Source organism: Pristiophorus japonicus, chromosome 4 (genome assembly GCF_044704955.1).
Source record: "Pristiophorus japonicus isolate sPriJap1 chromosome 4, sPriJap1.hap1, whole genome shotgun sequence".
Lineage (NCBI taxonomy): Eukaryota > Metazoa > Chordata > Chondrichthyes > Pristiophoridae > Pristiophorus > Pristiophorus japonicus.
Window position 1 is genome coordinate 48,268,917 of NC_091980.1, and position 22,560 is coordinate 48,291,476.

Sequence of the window (22,560 nt, forward strand, 5' to 3'; positions counted from 1 at the left end):
TAGAAACTTTGTATGGACCCGGGAAGGCCGGGATTTCCAGGCATATCAAATGCCAGATAGGAAAGGCTCCAGCTTAACCACAACAAAAGTTGCATTATTCGGTCGTCAGTGTAATTTGAGCTGCCCTTCACAATGGGGCATTGTGTTTGGGTAGGATAGTATGTACCAAATGCTGCCCCGAATCAATCCTCCCAGATAACCTAAATTCAAGGAAAAAAGTATATTGGGTGAGGCGCAAGTATTGATGGAATGATTGGGCTGCCTGCATATCCCACAAAACCTGCGCCCAACACATTAAAAAAATATATTTTTCATTGAATAAATTCTTGCCGGTATTTAAACAGAATTTGCATCTTTGTGATATCTGTTTTTGTAGCATTTAAAAAAAAGTGCTTCACTTGCCAAAAGAACAAGAACGCTTCAGTGCTGGCAAACAAGTTGTTTACTAAGCAAATCCTCTTTCAGAGTACAGAGGGATTGGGAGGAGCAGTCAGTGTCGGTAAAGATGGAATTACTATTTATAGGTGGAAACGATCGAAAATGAATTATAGCGTTTGAAATAACTCAAGGCTGCAGTTCCGGTCCGCCATCCATCGGCCAGTTGCTGCAGTTTTCCGGAAGAACATTTCTGCCGGTCCTCCTGCTGCAACTAACATGCGGGATTACGATGAAATTACCGCATTTCTCGGAGAATGGGGACCCTACCAGAAGCTCATCTTCTTCCTTTTAAGCCTCAGCATCTTTCCCAACGGTTTCTGCGGACTGTCCATAGTTTTCGTCGGGGACGTTCCAGAGCATCGCTGCTTAATTCCCGGGAATCTGAATCTCAGTGAAGCGTGGCTGAATCGGACGATCCCTCTGGTGCAAGAAAGAGACAAACTCCAGTACAGCAAATGCAGTCGGTACCGGTTGGACGTGATAATGAATCTTTCGGCGACATTTCCCGACTCAGATTCCTTCAATATGTCTGAGGTAGAACAGGAGCCCTGTTTGGATGGATGGGAGTACAGTAAGGAGCAGTACATCTCCACCATCGTCTCCGAGGTATGTGGCTGAAGGGATACAGTGGTCACACAGGCAATAGTTAACCTGAGAATAGTTTGTGAAGATCACTGTAATCTATTCAGATTTTAAAAATAAATAAAAGGAGCAGATGCATTTGAATTCAAACATGACCAGGCAGCTGCAATATTTCTCTTGTATGGACTCGGGCCAGATATATTTTAATGTTTAACTTTAGTATCTTTGGATTTGTAAGCATGAGAGATTTGAACTTTAACTACAGTCTCTAACTTTGGTTCCCTCTGAACTCAACCTTGGACCTTCTCCAATCCTAAAATATTTGTCTGATTTACCCCAATTAAGGTTTTCTAACCCTAACCTCAATTGGTTTAACAGTCAGAGATTCTACAACCTGAAATTTAGAAAATGCAGCATGAAAAGACTGTTTACATTTAGCGACCTGATAGAATGGTGAATGTATGGACTGAGTTGTCAAGGGAAGCAGCGGGGGCATTACATCTGCAGATTTAAGAGAGAGTTATACAAGTACTTGGGCAAAAATTTGATAGCGGGGTAAGAGAAGTATTGTGTGGTTAGATATTGGGACCAGCCAATTTTTCAGGTTCTGTACATCCAATATTCCTTTAAAACTTATTTCCAGTAATTACTAGAACGCTTTTGTGAATTTTCTTTTTTTCAACAACAACATGCATTTATGTAGTCCATTAAAGTAAGAAAACATGCTAAGGTACTTCAGAGGAGCATAATCAGACAAAATGGACAATAAGCCAAAGAAGGAGATATTATGGCAAGTTACTAAAAAGCTTGGTTAAAGAGGTAGGTTTTAAGAAACTTCTTAAAGGAGCCTAGAGGATTGGGAGGCAGAGAATTTTAGGGAGGGAATTCAAGAGCTTGGAGCCGAGACAGCTGAAGACATGGTCGCTAAAGATAGGGCAAAGGAGTGGGAGACACACAAGGCCATATTTGGAGAAATGCAGTGATCTTTGAGGATTGTAGGGCTGTAGGAGGTTACAGAGATAAGGAGGGGTGAGATGGCGGGATCTGAACATGTGGATGATAATGTTAAAATTGAGGTTTTGGTGGACCAGGAGCCAAGGTAGGTCAGTAAGTACAGGGATGATGGGTGAGCGGGACTTGATGCAGGTCAAGATATGGGCAGCGGAGTTTTGACTGAGCTCAAGTTTAAGTAGGGTGGAAGATACGAGATCATTAAGAGCTTGGTATTACATAGTGTTTACAATACAGAAAAAGGGCCAACACATGCTGGTGTTTATGTTCCACATGAGCCTCCTCCCACCCTTACTCATCTAACCCCGTCAACATATCCCTTTTTTTTCACTAATGTGTTTATCTCATCATCCATAATCATCATCATTATAGGAGTCCCTCAGAATTGAGGAAGACTTGCTTCCACTCCTGAAATGTGTTTTTATCTATGCTAGTCGCCTTAACTGCAAGTTGTGGTAGCGAGTTCCACATTCTAACCACTTTCTGTAAAGAAATAGCTCCTGAATTTCCCATTGGATTTATTAGTGATTATCTTATATTTATGGCCCCTAGTTCTGGTCTCCCTATGTACATCTACGCTATCAAACCCTTTCATAATCTTATTAGGTCACCCCTCAGACTTATCTATTCCGGAGAAAAGAGCCCCAGCCTGTTCAGTCTTTCCTGATGGGAATAACCAATGTTGCCTTTAAGCTGCACGGCCGCTCCAGGAATCCTGCGCAGCTGGTGAGCCGGCTTTTCAGTTGAAAAAAGAAAGTGCATGTGTAGACTTTTGAATGGGCACTGCTGCCCATTAAAGGGGCTGTGTGGCCCCCCAAAAATTACGGGGGACATTGGGTATAACTCTCAGTTCTGGTATAATTCCAGTAAATCATTTTTGCACCTTCTCCAGTGCCTCTATATCCTTCTTATAACTATGGATGTCCGAACTGTTCACAGTACTTCAAGTGTGGTCTATCCAAGGTTCTATACAAGTTTAACACAAACTACTTTTCAATTCTATCTCTAGAGTCATGTTTGCTTTTTTATGGCCTTATTAACCTGTGTTGATACTTTGTCATTTATGTATCTGTACCCCCAGATCCATTTATTTTCAAAGGTGTATGTGGCTTCCTTATTCTTCCTATCAAAATGTACCACCTCACACTTGTCTATATTGAAGTTTGTTTGCTAATTACATGCCCTATCTAAGTTTATTAATTCCTTCCTGTATTTTGTCGCAGTTCTCCTTTGTATTTACTATATCCCCCAATTTGGTGTCTTCTGCAAATTTTGAAATTGTACTTCGGATTCCCGAATCCTAATCGTTTATGTAAACAAGCCTGGAGGTAATAAAAGTATGGATGAGGGTTTCAGCAGCAGAAAAGTTACTGCAGGAGTGGAGATGGGCAATGTTTTCCCCTCTCTTCCTGAAGGTAATGAGCACAGCAGAGATACGGTTTCATAGAACCTGAAAGTCCTCATCCAAGTGGGCATTCTTCAGATTTGGACCTGGACAGTTATTTTTGGCAAGTTGATTGTGGGGCAGACATCAAGCTTGTTTTCACTCCGTGATAATGCACACTTTCTGGCAGATTCACTGAATATCAATCAGGAGCCAGAATACTGACTGATTTAGATCTTTATCCCAGTAAGAAAAAACAAACTTAAAAAAAATGTATCTATTGTTGGGATTTGGGTTTGCTGGCAGGTTGCATTTATTGCCCATCCCCAGTTGGCCTGAGATGGTGGTGGGCCTTCTTGCTGTAGAGCTAATTGATACAACTAAATGGCTGGTGAGGCAACTTCAGAAGGTAGTTGACAATAGGCCAGACTCGATAAAGGTGCCAGGTTTCCTTCCCTAACGAATATAATTGAACCAATTGGGTTGTTCCAACAACTCAGCAGCTTCATGGCTACAATATTGGGCTCAATTTTGCCCAAGCCCATTTTCTGGTGTATTGCCAGAGTTATGCCCATTTTTCTAGGCCAGAAATGCATTGGAAATAATTTGCCAAAGTTTCCCCGATCTATAATTCAAATTTGGCGCCGCGCAGCGTGTCCAGTTGCCTCGGGAGATGGAGCCTGTTGTCTGCCCCAAAAAATGATGCCGCACGTTCTGTGCATGCGCAGAAAAAAAAATTATGGCCCTGAAATTCCATTTTGGCCTTTCGCGGGCATTTTAGAGAAAAAATACGCACCTACCTTAAGTTGCTGCCCACGTTCGACTTTCCAATGCTGAGGCCTCTCCTGACTGCCAGTCGCAACGCGTGCATGTCGACGCGTGTGCAGGCCTACGGTTGGAGTCACATGGCTCTGGGCAGCCAATCAAGTAAAGTATCATAATAATAGGAGTTCCGCAGGGTCCTAAACTCCTATTACTATGATTGTGATAGAGCCCGAAACAGCCAAAACACAGCCCCAAACAGCCAAAACATTAATAAAAAATAGAAAATAATTACACTACATTCATTTAAATTAAAGTTATTAATGTCTTAAAAAAAATTTAACGATTTTCTTTTTTTTAAAAACGTTTTTAAAAATAAACTTACCATTGTGGGAGGGTTTTTAATATAAAAATAAAGTTATTAAAACATATTTTAGCATGTGTTTGTGTTTTTTAAAACACTTGCGCCTGTAAAAGCGCCTACTTTTTCAGGCTCAAATTTCCACTTACAAATGTCCTCACTCCCGAGATGTGGCCATCTGTCAAGTCAGAAATTTGACAGATCGGTAATGCCGGTTTCCAGCACATGCGCATTGCGCGCTGGAAACTGACATTTCCGATGCCTTCCCGGGTCCGTAGGAACTCCGTACGGACCCGTGGAGGCCGGAATTGTTGGCCCTATGTTTCTGACGCCGTTGCAATGGACGCGCATGTGCAGTACAGCTCCAAGTTGGCAATCGACCATTTTTAAAGAGCCAGTTGTGTGTGTGAGAATGAATGCTGTGTGAGAGCATTGGAAAAATCGGAGCTGCAGCAGTACAAGATGCAACGCGGTGCAAGGACCAAGAATTTCTTACGGGAAGAAGTGGAGGCACTAGTTACTGTGATTGAGAACAGATGGCAGGAGCTGGACACCAGCAGAGGTCACATAAAAGTTCCCAAAGAAATGAAGAAAAGCTGGAACCAAGTTGCAGAAGATTACCGCGCAAATGGTAACCATCACGAGATCTGGAGGCCAGTGTAAAAAGAAGTGGCAGGACCTTGGACAAATAGTTAGTGTAAGTAATATTTTCATTTACTCAATGCAATTGCAATTGTAAATGTGACCACCTGTATATGTCCCTCCCAGCAGAAAACACCCTCTCTAAAAAGTTATGTTTTTATCTTTGCAGAGGAAGGTGGCACATAATAAAAGGGAAAGAACTCGAACAGGTGGAGGCCCGGCAAATCTGCAGCCACTGACACCCTTGGAAGAGAGGGCCGCTGCTTTGATGGGTCCTGCCTGGAGAAACGCAACCATTACTGCACAAGCTGGGCCCATACTCGAGGGAGAGGGTAAGTACTGCAAATTCCAGTTTGGCTTTGCTAAATGTTAAGTACTGTGCGGGCCAGCTATGCTTTGGTTTCTTGGGATGTCTCCGTCAGCTACGCTTCGGTTGATGCAATGTGCTATCATTCATGGTCCTTCAAATCAGCCTGCTGCCTGGCCTGTGCTGTGTGAGCCTATTCATGCCACCCACCCACCCTGCCTCCTCCTCTGCTGCTAACCATTTGTCTGTGTTCTGTTATATTTTGCAGAACTTGAGACCGACCCAGATGATGTAGAAGAAAATTCAGATGAGGACTAGCCTGAACAGGATAACATCTTCGAATCCAACCCTCCAGACCAAGAATATGTCGGCGAGAGGTGCGTGGAGAGGCGTCGGGAGTCCGTTGGTGAGGCCTATAAAAGGCACAGCAGGGAGTCCGGGGCCCAGTGTCGGCGAGAGGTGCGTGGAGAGGTGTCGGGAGTCCGTTGGAGAGGCCTATAAAAGGCACAGCAGGGAGTCCGGGGCCCAGAGTCGGCGAGAGGCGTCGGGAGTCCATTGGTGAGGCCTATAAAAGGCACAGCAGGGAGTCTGGGGCCCAGAGTTGGCGAGAGGTGCGTGGAGAGGCGTCGGGAGTTCGTTGGTGAGGCCTATAAAAGGCACAGCAGGGACTCTGGGGCCCAGAGTTGGCGAGAGGTGCGTGGAGAGGCGTCGGGAGTTGATTGGTGAGGCCTATAAAAGGCGTACTTGTGCAGCTACAAGGAGAAAGCAAAAAAGAAGTAGAAAGAAACAGAAAGGTGACGTCACAGCCAAGGGGGTAAGTGATTGGCTGGTGATTGGTGAGTAGTTTTTCTTTTTTCTCTTCTATAACAGTGAGTAAACTTTAGCATTGTTGTTGCCTATCGAAGGGTTAAGTCATGGCAGGACAGCTCGGTCACGTGTTATGCTCCTCCTGTACCATGTGGGAACTCAGGGATGACTCCAGTGTCCCTGACGACTACGTGTGCGGGAAGTGTATCCGCCTCCAGCTCCTGACGGACCGCGTTGCGGAGTTGGAGTTGAGGGTGGATTCACTCTGGAGCATCCACGATGCTGAGAATGATGTGAGTAGCACATGTAGCAAGTTGGTCTTATCGCAGGTGAATGGTCCATAGCCAGATAGGAAATGGAAGACCAGCTGGAAGAGCAGTGCAAGGAAGGTAGTGCAGGGGTCCCCTGTGGTCATCCCCCTGCAAAACAGATACACTGCTTTGAGTACTGTTGAGGGGGATGACTCATCAGGGGAGGGCAGCAGCAGCCAAGTTCATGGCACCGTGGCTGGCTCTGTTGCACAGGAGGGCAGGAAAAAGAGTGGGAGAGCGATAGTGATAGGGGATTCAATTGTAAGGGGAATTGATAGGCGTTTCTGCGGCCGCAACTGAGACTCCAGGATGCTATGTTGCCTCCCTGGTGCAAGGGTCAAGGATGTCTCGGAGCGGGTGCAGGACATTCTAAAAAGGGAGGGAGAACAGCCAGTTGTCGTGGTGCACATTGGTACCAACGACATAGGTAAAAAAAGGGATGAGGTCCTACAAAACGAATTTAAGGAGCTAGGAGCTAAATTAAAAAGTAGGATCTCAAAAGTAGTAATCTTGGGATTGCTACCAGTGCCACGTGCTAGTCAGAGTAGGAATTGCAGGATAGCACAGATGAATACGTGGCTTGAGCAGTGGTGCAGCAGGGAGAGATTCAAATTCCTGGGGCATTGGAACCGGTTCTGGGGGAGGTGGGACCAGTACAAAGCGGACGGTCTGGACCTGGGCAGGACCGGAACCAATGTCCTAGGGGGAGTGTTTGCTAGTGCTGTTGGGGAGGAGTTAAACTAATATGGCAGGGGGATGGGAACCAATGCAGGGAGACAGAGGGAAACAAAAAGGAGACAAAAGAAAAAGACAGAAAGGAGATGAGGAAAAGTGGAGGGAAGAGAAACCAAAGGCAAAGAACAAAAAGGGCCACTGTACAGCAAAATTCTAAAAGGACAAAGAATGTTAAAAAAACAAGCCTGAAGGCTTTGTGTCTTAATGCAAGGAGTATCCGTAATAAGGTGGATGAATTAACTGTGCAAATCAATGTTAACAAATATGATGTGATTGGGATTACGGAGACGTGGCTCCAGGATGATCAGGGCTGGGAACTCAACATCCAGGGGTATTCAACATTCAGGAAGGATAGAATAAAAGGAAAAGGAGGTGGGGTAGCATTGCTGGTTAAAGAGGAGATTAATACAATAGTTAGGAAGGACATTAGCTTGCATGATGTGGAATCTATATGGGTAGAGCTACAGAAATCCAAAGGGCAAAAAACGTTAGTGGGAGTTGTGTACAGACCTCCAAACAGTAGTAGTGATGTTGGGGAGGGCATCAAACAGGAAATTAGGGGTGCATGCAATAAGGGTGCAGCAGTTATAATGGGTGACTTTAATATGCACATAGATTGGGTTAACCAAACTGGAAGCAATACGGTGGAGGAGGATTTCCTGGAGTGCATAAGGGATGGTTTTCTCGACCAATATGTCGAGGAACCAACTAGAGGGGAGGCCATCTTAGACTGGGTGTTGTGTAATGAGAGAGGATTAATTAGCAATCTCGTTGTGCGAGGGCCCTTGGGGAAGAGTGACCATAATATGGTGGAATTCTGCATTAGGATGGAGAATGAAACAGTTAATTCAGAGACCATGGTCCAGAACTCAAAGAAGGGTAACTTTGAAGATATGAGGCGTGAATTAGCTAGGATCGATTGGCGAATGATACTTAAGGGGTTGACAGTGGATGGGCAATGGCAGACATTTAGAGACATTCATGGTTGAACTACAACAATTGTACATTCCTGTCTGGCGTAAAAATAAAAAGGGAAGGTGGCTCAACCGTAGCTATCAAGGGAAATCAGGGATAGTATTAAAGCCAAGGAAGTGGCATACAAATTGGCCAGAAATAGCAGCGAACCCGGAGACTGGGAGAAATTTAGAACTCAGCAGAGGAGGACAAAGGGTTTGATTAGGGCAGGGAAAATGGAGTACGAGAAGAAGCTTGCAGGGAACATTAAGACGGATTGCAAAAGTTTCTATAGATATGTAAAGAGAAAAAGGTTAGTAAAGACAAACGTAGGTCCCCTGCAGTCAGAATCAGGGGAAGTCATAACGGGGAACAAAGAAATGGCGGACCAATTGAACAAGTACTTTGGTTCAGTATTCACTAAGGAGGACACAAACAACCTTCCGGATATAAAAGGGGTCAGAGGCTCTAGTAAGGAGGAGGAACTGAGGGAAATCCTTATTAGTCGGGAAATTGTGTTGGGAAAATTGATGGGATTGAAGGCCGATAAATCTCCAGGGCCTGATGGACTGCATCTCAGAGTACTTAAGGAGGTGGCCTTGGAAATAGCGGATGCATTGACAGTCATTTTCCAACATTCCATTGACTCTGGATCAGTTCCTATCGAGTGGAGGGTAGCCAATGTAACCCCACTTTTTAATAAAGGAGGGAGAGAGAAAACAGGGAATTATAGACCGGTCAGCCTGACATCGGTAGTGGGTAAAATGATGGAATCAATTATTAAGGATGTCATAGCAGTGCATTTGGAAAGAGGTGACATGATAGGTCCAAGTCAGCATGGATTTGTGAAAGGGAAATCATGCTTGACAAATCTTCTGGAATTGTTTGAGGATGTTTCCAGTAGAGTGGGCAAGGGAGAACCAGTTGATGTGGTATATTTGGACTTTCAGAAGGCTTTCGACAAGGTCCCACAGAAGAGATTAATGTGCAAAGTTAAAGCACATGGGATTGGGGTTAGTGTGCTGACATGGATTGAGAACTGGTTGTCAGACAGGAAGCAAAGAGTAGGAGTAAATGGGTACTTTTCAGAATGGCAGGCGGTGACTAGTGGGGTACCGCAAGGTTCTGTGCTGGGGCCCCAGCTGTTGACATTGTACATTAATGATTTGGACGAGGTGATTAAATGTAGTATCTCCAAATTTGCGGATGACACTAAGTTGGGTGGCAGTGTGAGCTGTGAGGAGGATGCTATGAGGCTGCAGAGTGACTTGGATAGGTTAGGTGAGTGGGCAAATGCATGGCAGATGAAGTATAATGTGGATAAATGTGAGGTGGCAAAAAACAGAGAGACAGACTATTATCTGAATGGTGACAGATTAGGAAAAGGGGAGGTGCAACGAGACCTGGGTGTCATGGTACATCAGTCATTGAAGGTTGGCATGCAGGTACAGCAGGCGGTTAAGAAAGCAAATGGCATGTTGGCCTTCATAGCGAGGGGATTTGAGTACAGGGGCAGGGAGGTGTTGCTACAGTTGTACAGGGCCTTGGTGAGGCCGCACCTGGAGTATTGTGTACAGTTTTGGTCTCCTAACCTGAGGAAGGACATTCTTGCTATTGAGGGAGTGCAGTGAAGATTCACCAGACTGATTCCCGGGATGGCGGGACTGACCTATCAAGAAAGACTGGATCAACTGGGCTTGTATTCACTGGAGTTCAGAAGAATGAGAGGGGACCGCATAGAAATGTTTAAAATTCTGATGGGTTTAGACAGGTTAGATGCAGGAAGAATTTTCCCAATGTTGGGGAAGTCCAGAACCAGGGGTCACAGTCTAAGGATAAAGGATGAGGAGAAACTTCTTCACCCAGAGAGTGGTGAACCTGTGGAATTCTCTACCACAGAAAGTTGTTGAGGCCAATTCACTAAATATATTCAAAAAGGAGTTAGATGTAGTCCTTACTACTAGGGGGATCAAGGGGTATGGCGAGAAAGCAGGAATGGGGTACTGAAGTTGCATGTTCAGCCATGAACTCATTGAATGGCGGTGCAGGCTAGAAGGGCCGAATGGCCTACTCCACCTATTTTCTATGTTTCTATGGGGGGGGGAGGGGGAGGGGATGGAGCTGGATAAAGCACCCACTGTTTTACTGACTTTGGAGGAGGTGCCGCTCATGGAGCTGCCGCTCATTGTGGTCACAGCCCCTTCCGTGACTAGTGGTTTGAGTGTTGGTGGGACATTCCATTGTTTCCAAATGTCCGAGGCTTGCGGGTCCCAGCAGTGGGGTGCAGCGAGGCACACCCAGGGTCCCACCGTCCCAGGCTGCGGGTTCCAGTGGTGGGGTGCGAGCCACACCCATGCGGAGGAGGGTAAGGAGAGCTCGACTGCGCTCTCCTGAGGTGCAGGATCTAACGGATGTGGTTCAGATGATCTATTTGAGGGCGGAGAGCATTGACCTTACCCGATCGCTCTTGGACGCCATCAGTGGGGTGAGCGATGAGGAACTAGACTATCTGGAGAAGTAACAGCAATGACACGAGAAATGGGAACGATGTCTGGGAACATCAGTGAGGGAATAGTGGCGATGAGGGAGAGAATGTCAGAGGTAGCTGAAGCGCTGTCACTGACCATGAGGGAGGGAACGTTGCACATCGTTGAGTCACTGTCAGGGCACATGAGGGACGGCATGTTGGAGTTAGCTGCTGCAATAAGGTAACACCCAGACCCCGCGCCTATTGACAGAATCAACTGTCACTCCCACTCCAATCCCCACACCAACCTCTGAAGAGCCCAAAGCCGGAGCCTCCAATTTGCCGCCTGCCGCCGTTTCTCCCCACCCCCACCCTCCCCCCAACAGCTGCGCAGTACTCGAGATCTTAGAAAGAATAAGCTTGGTACCAAGCTCAGAAACACTGCGCCATTGCTTTCAGGCAGGGGTGGTGGAGTGGAGGAGAGATGGGTGGCTGCAGCCTTTCTTTGTTGTTATCATTATTGTTACTGTTGTAACTGTTCTCAAATTAAGTTTTTTGTAAGTTACATAAATTTACAAGTTTAAAAGACTGCATGTGATTTTAAAGAATGATCTTAAAATAAAGTTTGATACAAAAATAATTTTATTAAAGTTAAGTTAAGTACAAAAGAACTGTTGAACTTTTGAATAAAATATATTTTACATTAAAACTGAATCATTTCCATCATTTGTTCCGTTCTTAGCACAACTTTAGAACTCAAGAAGAATCATTTCCATTATTTGTTTGATTATTAAAACAACTCTTGAAGTAAACAAGAATAATTTCCATCATTTGTTCCATTAACACAACACAACATTACGGAACAGCTCCAAACAGTAGATGTGGTCCATGTGGAATAATTGTCACAGCCCTCAGACAGCAATAAAGCGTTCACGGATGAGCTGCAGGTGCAAGGCTCGAGCAATCGTTAAAGGGGCACGATGGCCCTCCCTCCTCTGCCGTCGTGCTCCGGCCTCAGGCACTTGCATGGCTTCCTTGTCCTCGTCGTCCAACTCCTGCTCGTCATTTGCATCTTCTGCATCATTATCATCAGCCACTCACCGTAGGTGGGTCTTCCACAACAAGGTGCTGCTGCCTCATGACGGCTAAGTTATGCAGCATGCAGCACACAACAGTGAACTGACCGACAATCTCAGGGGAGTACAGCAAATAGCCTCCGGAATGGTCCAGGCATTGGAAACACTGTTTTAAGATGCCAATGGTCCTCTCTATTATGCTGTGCGTTCCAATGTGCGACATGTTGTATTCCTGGTCAGCTTCCGTCCGGGCTATACGTAGGGGCGTCATGAGCCAGGTGGCGAGGCCGTACCCTTTGTCTCCCAGTAGCCAGCTTCGCCCTTCTGGCTGCTGCTGAAACATGGCAGATATAACGCTGTCACGTAGTATTGAACGCATCATGGGTGCTCCCAGGGTATCTTGCATTGACTGACATGATACGATGCATGTCGTCACCCATGAGTTGTACATTAATGGAGTGGAAGCCTTTTCTGTTCCTGTACATCTTGGATTCCTCTAAAGGTGCTCGCAAGGCGATGTGGGTACAATCAATGCAGCCCTTCACCTTTGGGAAGCCAGCAATCCTGGAGAAGCCCATAGCCCCGTCATGCATTGCTTTGGCGGTCATGGAGAACTGTACGAGCTGTCCCTTGCGAATACAGACCTGTGTTGCATGTTGAGAGATGGCGCACACATCCCCAGTTATAGCTTGAAACGAGCTGGAGGCATAGAATGAAAGTGTAGCTGTAACCTTCACTTCAACTGACAAAGCAGTCCTCCTGATGTTTCTAGGTTGCAGGTCTGCTTTGACCAACTCACACATCTCAGTTACAACTTCTTTGTGGAAATGCAGCCTTCTGACACAGTCTGCATCATTCAGGTGGAGGTACGAACGCCTGTCTCGATATACCCGAGGTGGGTAAGCCCTGCCCAGCACCCTACGAGCTCTGATGTTCCTGATGCGATGACATCTAATTAATTCTCTTCTGCGTAGCACCATGATGCACAAGGTATAGCATTGTCAGTATTGCTCCCATACTTAAATTTTACCTTTGAAAGTAGCTCAAAACGGCAGGAAAGCAGGCAGGACAGGTTCACAGTTCTCCCCAAGGTCTGTATGGATGGACCACACCCAAGGTCTTGCGAGCTCTCTCTCTCCTCCACCCTCGCCCCCTTCCCCGGGCTTGTTTTCCACCCGAGCCCCTGTGTCTGGGCGCAGGGCCGATTCTGCCAACCAAAGCTACATCCCTCCAGCCCTGCTTCAAGACATTCGGTAGTGGCGTGTGCGTGAGTAAAGAAAAAGCGAAAACTTCTGAAATCCAACAAACTTCCATTTACTATGTTGACGGGTTAAAAAAAGTTGAACTTTATTATTGATTTTTACAGTGTTCTTGACTCCCTTCAAAATCTTCGATTTAAAAACAATGGCATCTTTCAGCACCGATTTGTCAATGTGCGCTGGTTTTCTTAAGTGCCCAGTAGGTTTTTCGGGAGTGGCCAGATACGCCTTCCTAGGAAGAAAAAATTTTGCCCCAAAAAATTATAAAAACCAGCGCAGACATGAGGGAACGCCAAATAAAACTATGACGTAAAAAAAAACTGGTCTAGAATAATCGTAACTAAGTCAGTTACGCCGACGCAGATCGCAGGGGGATACTTTGAAAAAAATAAATACACCAAAGAAAAGGTGCATGCCAAAAAAACGGCATAATTGAGAAAATTTTAAAAAACTAATTTCAAATTCTCAAACTGTCATATTTGAATTTATGTTCTTTGGATTAATAGTCCAATAACATAACCACAACACTGCCATACCCCAACACATGTATTGACAGGATATATCAATCATATCTTGAGTGAGCAAGAAAGCTGCTTATAACTTATACAACTTGACATGGTAATAAATATGTGGAAATCAAGCTGGATTATTTAGATTTGCATATTCAAGGAAATAGAACTAAAAAACAGCATGGACATTTTGAAACTGGAAGGGCAGGTTCTATACTGTCAAGTTTTCCCTCAGCTGTTTGTTTCCGCACCCTAGCTCCGTCCCGCCACCCACCCATGCCCCAATCTATAGTTATTCCCCCCCCCCACTTGCTCCCTTCCGCCCCCTCCCCCATTCCCCATTCCCCACCCACCATGTTGTCCCACGGAGGTGTAAATTCTACAGTTCTACAAGTATTGGACACCCTGCAGTATTTCATCTAAGAGGCTATTATTCATGTGTAGGGCTTGATCATGAGTAACAGCAAGCGATTCATCCATGGGAGGTGTCACAACTGACCCTGATTCCATCTTCAGCCACCATCCTGGGTACTGATCAAGAGTGGCAAACTTGACTGATTTCCCCCTCCTCAACCCAGTGGCATTGAGGTCAATTGTAATGGTCAAACTATTGTCCTAGCCAAGGAAAACTAACAACAGAAACCACAGATCAAATTTGGGTCCTTCCAGGTCCAAAAGGCTCACCTATTCACTGGATTAAGTCGTGGAATCCTGGAGTGGGAATAGGTTTTCAAATTAAAAAATATATATCGGTTCTAGATGTTATTGTGAAATGTGCCATTTCCAGCTGAGAGAGGGATGGCAGTCGGTTTGTTCCTCTGCTAATGCTGTTCTTGACCCAGCCATTGGAAGATTTGTGAGAATGGTCTAAAGTGAATTTTTTCCCCCTTCCTCATTGGGGAAGCAGCTAGCTATCAGTCTTCACTTTTCATTTAAATGACGCCCAAAAGTAGAAACTCACCATGGTAGGAGTCATGGATTGAAATTGCATGGCACAATGTATTAGAGCGTCAATTTGATGCATCTTAAAATGTATGTAACATTTTTACAAGAAGCAGGCCATCTGGGATCATGATAATGTACCTGTGCATACTGAGCATGCTTTACTGTTCATGAAAGTAAATGCTGAAGCATAATGTGTTTCTCTGGTCACATCCAGTTTTGGCATAGAGCATTTTCAGGGGTACATATGCTGGTAAAATTAATTTATAATGGAGAGACTGCAACACACCCACAGTGTGGAAATGCACTGGTCAAAAATGTACTTTTTATCCTCAGTTGGTGAATGTGTGGTGCATGTGGTTAAACATTGTATTGCTGCCCCTTAGTGTGATGTCATGTTACAAAGGGTTCCTTGCACTCACTTCCTTGGCTGAAAGCAAAAGGAAGTGGGGTAGCTCTGTTAATAAAGGATAGGATCAGTGCAGTCGTGAGAAATTATATTGGCTCAGAAGATCAAGATGTAGAATCAGTTTGGGTGGAGATAAGAAATAATAAGGGAAATAAGTCTCTGGCAGGAGTAGTTTATAGGCCCCCTAACAGTAGCTGCACTGTAGGACAGAGTGTAAATCAAGAAATAATGGAGACTTGTAAGAAAGGGCAATAATAATGGGCGATTTAAATCTTCATATTCATTGGACAAATCAAATTGGCAAAGCTAGCCTTGAGGAAGAGTTCATAGAGTGTATCCGGGGTGGTTTCTTAGAACAATATGTTGTGGAACCAACCAGGGAGTAGACTATTTTAAACTGGTAATGTGTAATGAGACTGGATTCATTAATTATCTCATAGTAAAGGATTCTCTTGGGAAGAATTTCAAATTCAGTTTGAGGGTGAGAAAACTAGGTCTCAAACTAGTGAACTAAACTTAAAACAAAAGCAATTCCAAAGGTATGAAGGTAGAGTTGGCTAAAGTGGACTGGGAAAATAGATTAATGGGTAAGACAGTAGATAAACTGGCAAATATTTAAGGAGATATTTCATAACTCTCAGCAAAGATATATTCAAGTGAGAAAGAATGACTCGAATAGAAGGATGAACCATCCGTGGCTAACTAAGGAAGTAAAGGATGGTATCAAATTGAAAACAAAAGCATACAATGTTGTGAAGAATAGTGGAAGGCCAGAGGATTGGGATATTTTTAGAAACCAGCGAAGGACGACTAAAAAAGAGAAGATAGTTTCTGAGAGTAAACGAGCAAGAAATATAAAAACAGACAGTAAGAGCTTGTACAGATATATAAAAAGGAAGCGAGTAGCTAAAGTAAACATTGTTCCCTTAGAGGATAAGACTGGGCAATTAATAATGGGAAACAGGGAAATGGCAGAGACTTTGAACTAATATTTTGTTTCGGTCTTCATGGTAGAAGACACTAAAAGCATCCCAATAATTGATAATCAAGGGGCTATTGGGAGGGGGGAACTTAAAACAATCACTATCACTAGAGAAAAAGTACTAGACAAACTAATGGGGCTAAAGGTGGACAAGTCCCCTGGATCTGATGGCCTGCATTATAGGGTCTTAAAAGAAATGGCTGCAGAGATAGTTTGATTGCAATCTACCAAAATTCCCTGGGTCTGGAGAGGTCCCAGCGGATTGGAAAACAGCTAATTAAGAAAGGAGGGAGATGGAAAGCACAGTATTAAATTTTTTAATAAAACCGCTTATACCATGCTTGTGAAGTTTGTAACATTTGGTTTGTTGGTTTTGTACACTAATGTTGGAAATACTTTCCAGATCCCCATTCTATCGTGCTTGTCCCAATTATTTTCTGCTCAGCTGTCCTGTCATTTGATAGTTACTTGTGTTCTTGCAAGTGCCCTCTAAGAACGTAATTAAATCCTGGTGTGCAGTGCATCAAATGAATCTCTTGCCCAAATTACTGTTTTGTCTCATGCATCATTTCTCTATCTATAACTATGGATAGAGAAATAATCCGTATCTTTATGAATAGTGAAAGTACAGGTTGAACCTCCCTTATCTGGCATCCTTGGGACTTGGCCTGTGCCAAATAAGGGATTTTGCCGGTTGAGGTCCCTGGGGGGTGGGGTGGAGGCCACCCGAGGTCATGGGGGGGGAGGTGAGGAGGTCGGTGGGCCCAAAGTGTTGGCGGCACCAGCGGGAGGTCGGTGCTGCCCGAAGAGTCGGCGCGACCCGCGAGCCCTACCCCCGGAGGGAACACTGAACGGAGGAGCGGCCGGCACTGAATGGAGGAGCAGCCGGCCAGAGGACACAGCCTGCCAGCCCCCGGAGGGAGTGTTGTGGGGAGGAACGGCAGGCCCGAGGGCTGTGGCTGCAGGAGTTCCAGCTGGGCGACGAGGAGGAGACAGCTGATAACCCTGGCATCGAGGAGAAAGATTATATTGGTGACCACCCTGTATGAATTTTTTTTTAATGTGTGTTCTGCAAGGCTCCTTTTTAAACATCGTTCATGCATTTAAAAGCTTTTGTGAAGCCCAGCACGCTTGGGAATTCTTCGTGTTTAGCTGCGTGTTGGTGTTTAAGACATGAGAGTCGGGGACTTGATTCCAAAGTTGGGATTAATATTGTGTGGGGTGTCTTTGTATGTAGGTGTTTATCTGTTTGTTCTGAATATCAAAATCAAGATGTGCAGTGAAGGATGGAAAGGGGGATCGGTCAACTAAATTTCATTTGCGATCTGGTTCGTCTTACAATTTAGTTCATTCTGTGTTTCAGAAATGGGAGGCTAGTTATAATGAAGACATGTGTACCCCGTATAATTAAATGGTTTAGTCCCTGTACACTTTTGTTATTTTTTGTGAAGAACACAACGCGTTCTGTGCATGCACCCCCTCCTCCCCCCTGGCCGGGAAGGATGCCAGACGAGGATGATGCCGGACGAGGGCTGGTGCCGGATAAGGGAGGTCCAACCTGTATGTGCAAAGTTCAAGTAATGAAGTGGTCGTTCACACACTGAAGTTGTTTTCAGTGGTAAAAAGGATAACAAGCTGGGAACTGATTTAGGTCTTTAAAATGTCGAGTGGCAAGCTTTACGTTTTAAGCGAAAGTAGTGTAGAATTTTTTTCTCCCACGGAACTTGCAGCGTTCTGGAACAGATTCCTATCAAAAGAAATTAACTACAATATGATTCACTTGTTTTACAATTGATGGCTCAGTTGGCAAGTGCACTACAGACATTTAGTGAAGGATTGAACTGAACAGACCGGGGGCGGGGGGGGGGGGCGAAATTCATTGCAGCCAGAAAGTTGATGGTGTTAAGACCTTTTTCCCCCGATACAAAGTTTGTGGTGACCATTGGATCCAAATTCAGCTTTTTGACCACAAAAAAGTGTTCCTGTCTTATTAGGCTTTCAAACTTGAAAGTTTGCACCTTAATTGGGGCGTTATTCCCATGGGAAATCCACCCTTGGGGTAATGTGGCAGTTGCCATTGTAGCACAGGCGCGAGGGAATGAGCGTATCAGTGTTGCTTTGGAGAGGATGGCCACGGCTCTTCAAGAGTCTACGGAGCGTCTAAGTGCTGTCATATCTGGTAACTTTCAGACTGGCTGCTCGCATGCAGTCTCAGCTGGATGCCCCCCGATACCTCAGTGTTGTTTTCGCTGCTGGGTCCACCATGGGCCATGGGGTACCTTCTGGTGTGGCGCCATAGCACCAACCTGAGCTCCCTCAGATTGGTGGTGGTGGTATTGTGCTGCCTCTGGTGAGTTATTCAGGCTCCTCGGGCCAGGATGCGGATGATGCGCTCCCTCTTGCTCACAGCGTTCCTGGCCCCAGACCTGTCACTCCACCAGTGCCTCCACGCATGGCCTCGCCCGAGCCAAGTCAGACTGAACCCTCCCAGGAGGGTGTTGACCAGTCTCCAGCCGGCCCTTCCAGACCCAAAGCTGCTCGAGGATGACCTAGAAGGACATCTGCAGTTTCCACACAGGGAACACAGCAACTTCCCAGACCCATGAGTCAGCCACAGGGGAGACACTGAGATGAAGTCGCAGGTTAGGCTCGCAGAAGATCATCATAGGCAGTTCCTCAAAGTCGAGGATGACTTGCTTCCACTCTAAAAGTGAGTTCTCAGCTGGCTGAACAGTCCAATGAGGGACCTACAATCTCTTGTCACAGGTGGGACAGACAGTGGTTGAAGGAAAGGGTGGGTGGGGAGCCTGGGTTGCCACACGCTCCTTCTGTCTGCGCTTGGTTTCTGCATGCTTTCGGCGACGAGACTCGAAGTGCTCAGCGCCCTCCCGGTGCTCTTATTCCACTTTGGGTGGTCTTAGGCTAGGGATTCCCAGGTGCTGGTGGGAATGTTGCACTTTATCAAGGAGGCTTTGAGGGTGTCCTTGAAGCGTTTGCTCTGCCCACCTGGAGCTTGCTTGCCGTGTCAAGGCTCTGAGAAGAGCGCTTGCTTTGGGAGTCTCGTGTCAGGACAATGTTGCCTGCCCAACGAAGCTGATTGAATGTGGTCAGTGCTTCGATGCTGGGGATGTTGGCCTGAACGAGTACACTGACGTTGGTGCATCTATCCTCTCAGTAGATTTGCAGGATCTTGCGGAGGCAGCACTGGTGGTACTTCTCCAGTGCTTTGAGGTGTTTGTTGGAAATAGTCCACATCTCTGAGCCATATAGGAGGGCGGGTATCACTACTGCCCTGTAGACCATAAGTTTGGTGCCAGATTTGAGGTCCTGGTCTTCAAAAACTCTCTTCCTCAGGCGACCGAAGGTTACGTTGGCACACTGAAGGCGGTGTTGGACGTCGTCGTCGATGTCTGCCCTTGCTGACGGTAGGCTCCCAAGATATGGAAAATGGTCCACGTTGTCCAAGGCCTCACTGTGGATTTTGATAACCGGGGGGCAGTGCTTTGTGGCAGGTTCAGGTTGGTGGAGGACCTTTGTCTTATGGATGTTTAGTGTAAGGCCCGTGCTTTCGTACGCCAAGCGTTGTCTGCGTACTGTAGTTTGATGACAGAGGATGGGACAACCTTGGATCTAGTCTGGAGGCGGCGAAGGTGGAACAGATTCCAATTTGTTACCGCTCGGAATGCTGAGCTGGGGTGTCGTTTCCAGTCTGAGCCCCTGGATTGAGATATCAGTTTTCTCTCTGTGAATCTCGTGATCTCCTATTTCTCTCTCTTTTTCTTTTCCTCTTTTCTCTTTCTCTATTCCTATTTTTCTATTTCTCTCTCTCTCCCAATCAAATTTTCTCATTCTGTTTCTCATTCCCTTTCTACACGTATCTCTTTCTCCTTTCTCTTTTTCTCCCTTCCCTCTCTCTCTCACCCTCTCTCTTTCTCTCTCCCTCCCTCTCGCTCCTTCCTCTCACCCTTCCTCTCACCCTCTCTCTTTCCCTCTCTCTCTCTCTTTCTCCCTCCCTCTCCCACCCTCTCTTTCTCTCTCGCTCCTTCCCTCTCACCCTTCCTCTCACCCTCTCTTTCCCTCTCTCCCACCCCCTCTCTCTCTCTCTCTCTTTTCCTCTCCCTCTCTCTCTCCCTCTCCTCTTGAGTGCAGATTCTGTACTGAACATCCTCAGGTTTGGATCTTATCTTCTTGTCTCTCTCCGTTCCCACAGCTCCGAGATCTCTGCCATTCTGCATCGGCCCTGAAAGCTGACGGGGACACCGTCAGCTGAAGGGCCGGCTTCTTCACGCTGAAAATGGGTCCAGGGCAGAGCGGCAGCAGTGCGCACTTTTAGCGCGTCATTACTGCCGCAAGCCACACACAGCTACGAAAGTCAGCAGTGGCCCACACCGCTGCAATACGTCCCAGACCGAATCTATGTCGGGCACTTGTTGAGCCCAAAGCGGTGGCCATTCGATTTTGACGAATGGCCGCCGCAAACGGGCAGTAATGGTCCTTCCCGTGACCCTGAATTTCAGGGCCCAGATGTCTATATGAAATAGACTGATCTTCATTAACTGTGCAAAAAATGACCAAGGCTTCTATGTCTGTTCGCTAGTCAGTTAATTCCAGCTGATAAGTGTATATGTAGATGGCCATGAGAACAGGATCAAGCTCAGCTGACATGTATCCTTTGTTGTATAACTGACTGATTCACTTGTCAAGTTTCACTTATGATTAACAGCCAACTGGGCACCTTTGGAATCTAGATCAGCAGGGTCAGTAGTCTCAGGACAAACAAAAATAAATTACAAGAGCTGGATTATAATCTTTTTAGGAATAGGACTGATGATTACATGAATATGTATAATATAAATATAGATGAACTATCGAATATGATTCTCCCAATGTTGATGGATCCATAGAAGTGCGATCTGTGAAAGCCAGTTGGTCAAGGTTCACATTTAGAGTTTTGTTCAATTATGTTCAGTGTGAAATTTTTTTTTATTCTGCCTTGGAAATTCGACCTTGAGTTTTATTCATTTCCCTCAACAGACTAAATATATTTGAGAGATTCCACAACAATGTTGTATATTGTTGGAATTAGAAAAACTTCCATTTACATGTCTTTCATGTCCTTAGTATGTCCCAAAGCATTTCACAGCTAATAAAGTATTGTACTTTTAAAATGTAATCACTGTTGTACCATAGACAAATGTGACCGCAACATCCCACACATAAGAACGAGATAAACAACCAGATAATCTCTTTCAGTAATGGTGGTTGAGGAATAAATGTTGGACTGAAAACTGTCCTGCAATTCTTCAAATAGTTCCATCTACCTAAGAGGGAAGATTGGATCACAGTTTAACATCTCATCCAAAACATCAGCACCCCCTCAGTACTGCACTGAAGTGTCAACCTACATTATGTGCTGGAGCCTCATGAGTGGGATTTGAACCCACTGTCTTCTGGCTTAGAGGTGCAAGTGCTGCCACTGAATCTAGGCTTGACATCGCATTAGGCTTGATGAGCCGAATGAGCTTTTTTCGTATCCTGTTTCCATCCATTCTGATCTTGTATAATGCACATTCTTGGATTCAGTGCAGTATCATCACAGGCGGTCCCTCGAAAGAGGATGACTTGCTTCTACATGGGTTCACAGATGTTTCAATGAAGGATCCGATATTCCAGTCCTGAACTCCAATTCAAGGGTGGAAGATGCCCGTGCGTGGATTTTTTTAATGTGTGGTGACCGTTGCGCATCAGCCCCCACAGTGCTTGACAGAGCTAGGTCTTGGTCCAGTAGCAAGGGTTAACCAGGACGACTGGAAACCTGCTCTGCTGCACGGACCTAGCGCGCACACATACCGCAGTGTGGGCTGGCCCGTTCCGCCCCTGCGCCCTCGGCTCTTCTGGGCCCCGTACCCTCATTTGCCGCACCTCCACCATGATTTCTCGCTGCTCCTCCGCCACAAACATTCGCCGCACCTCATATTCCTCATATACTGATCTATTGTCACCCCGCCAATCACAGCAACATAACCCGCGCCCGCTCACAGGCAAAGATTGACGCCCATTCAGTGATTCAGTGCAGTAAAATAACCAAGTCAACATATTTGGAGCTTTTCATTTCTCTTTGCATTTCAGTGGGACTTGGTGTGTGACAATGACTGGAAAGGGCCGTTTTCTATGTCCATATTCTTCATTGGAGTGCTGGTTGGTTCCTTTTTTTCTGGACAGTTGTCAGACAGGTGAGTTATTTCCTGTATTCAACTCTGCTAGAAAGACTCATTTTAGCCTCCCACACCTGACAAAAAGCAGGAGGGGGGGTGCAGGGAGGCAGGTTAAATTAGGAGCTGAGTACTTACCTCACCATTCATGTTGCATTCCCACCGACTGATATTTTAGTTCCTGGGTTTCTGGAGGCACGTGAGGCACTTGGGGGCCTCATAAATGTTCAAATGTCTAGGTCTGATGACATCAGTTGGAATTGTGCATAATACTGACCGCACTGGGGGAAGCTGTTGCCCACTGGATCCAGGATAAGAAGAGAAGCACGGCAAGATAATTTTATTTACAATTTAAATGGATTCCTTGTAGCTTAGGAGGAACAGGAATGCAACTCCGACTCCCACAAGGA

The 22,560-nt window shown here is 45.7% G+C and overlaps 1 protein-coding gene across 4 annotated transcripts in view; it reads left to right on the forward strand.

Annotated features, from left to right (window-relative positions):
* The first annotated feature begins 438 nt into the window (after nucleotides 1-438).
* LOC139262893 (organic cation/carnitine transporter 2-like) overlaps nucleotides 439-22,560 on the forward strand; it is a 162,750-nt gene continuing 140,628 nt past the window's right edge. For all 4 annotated transcript variants that reach the window (XR_011592991.1, XR_011592990.1, XM_070878149.1 and 1 more), the window contains exons 1-2: nucleotides 439-1,044; nucleotides 22,068-22,171. Coding sequence is in view for 2 of the 4 variants with exons in the window: in XM_070878149.1 (XP_070734250.1) it covers nucleotides 655-1,044; nucleotides 22,068-22,171 (494 nt within the window). In the remaining 2 variants the exon portion in view is untranslated. The remainder of the gene's footprint in view (nucleotides 1,045-22,067; nucleotides 22,172-22,560) is intronic.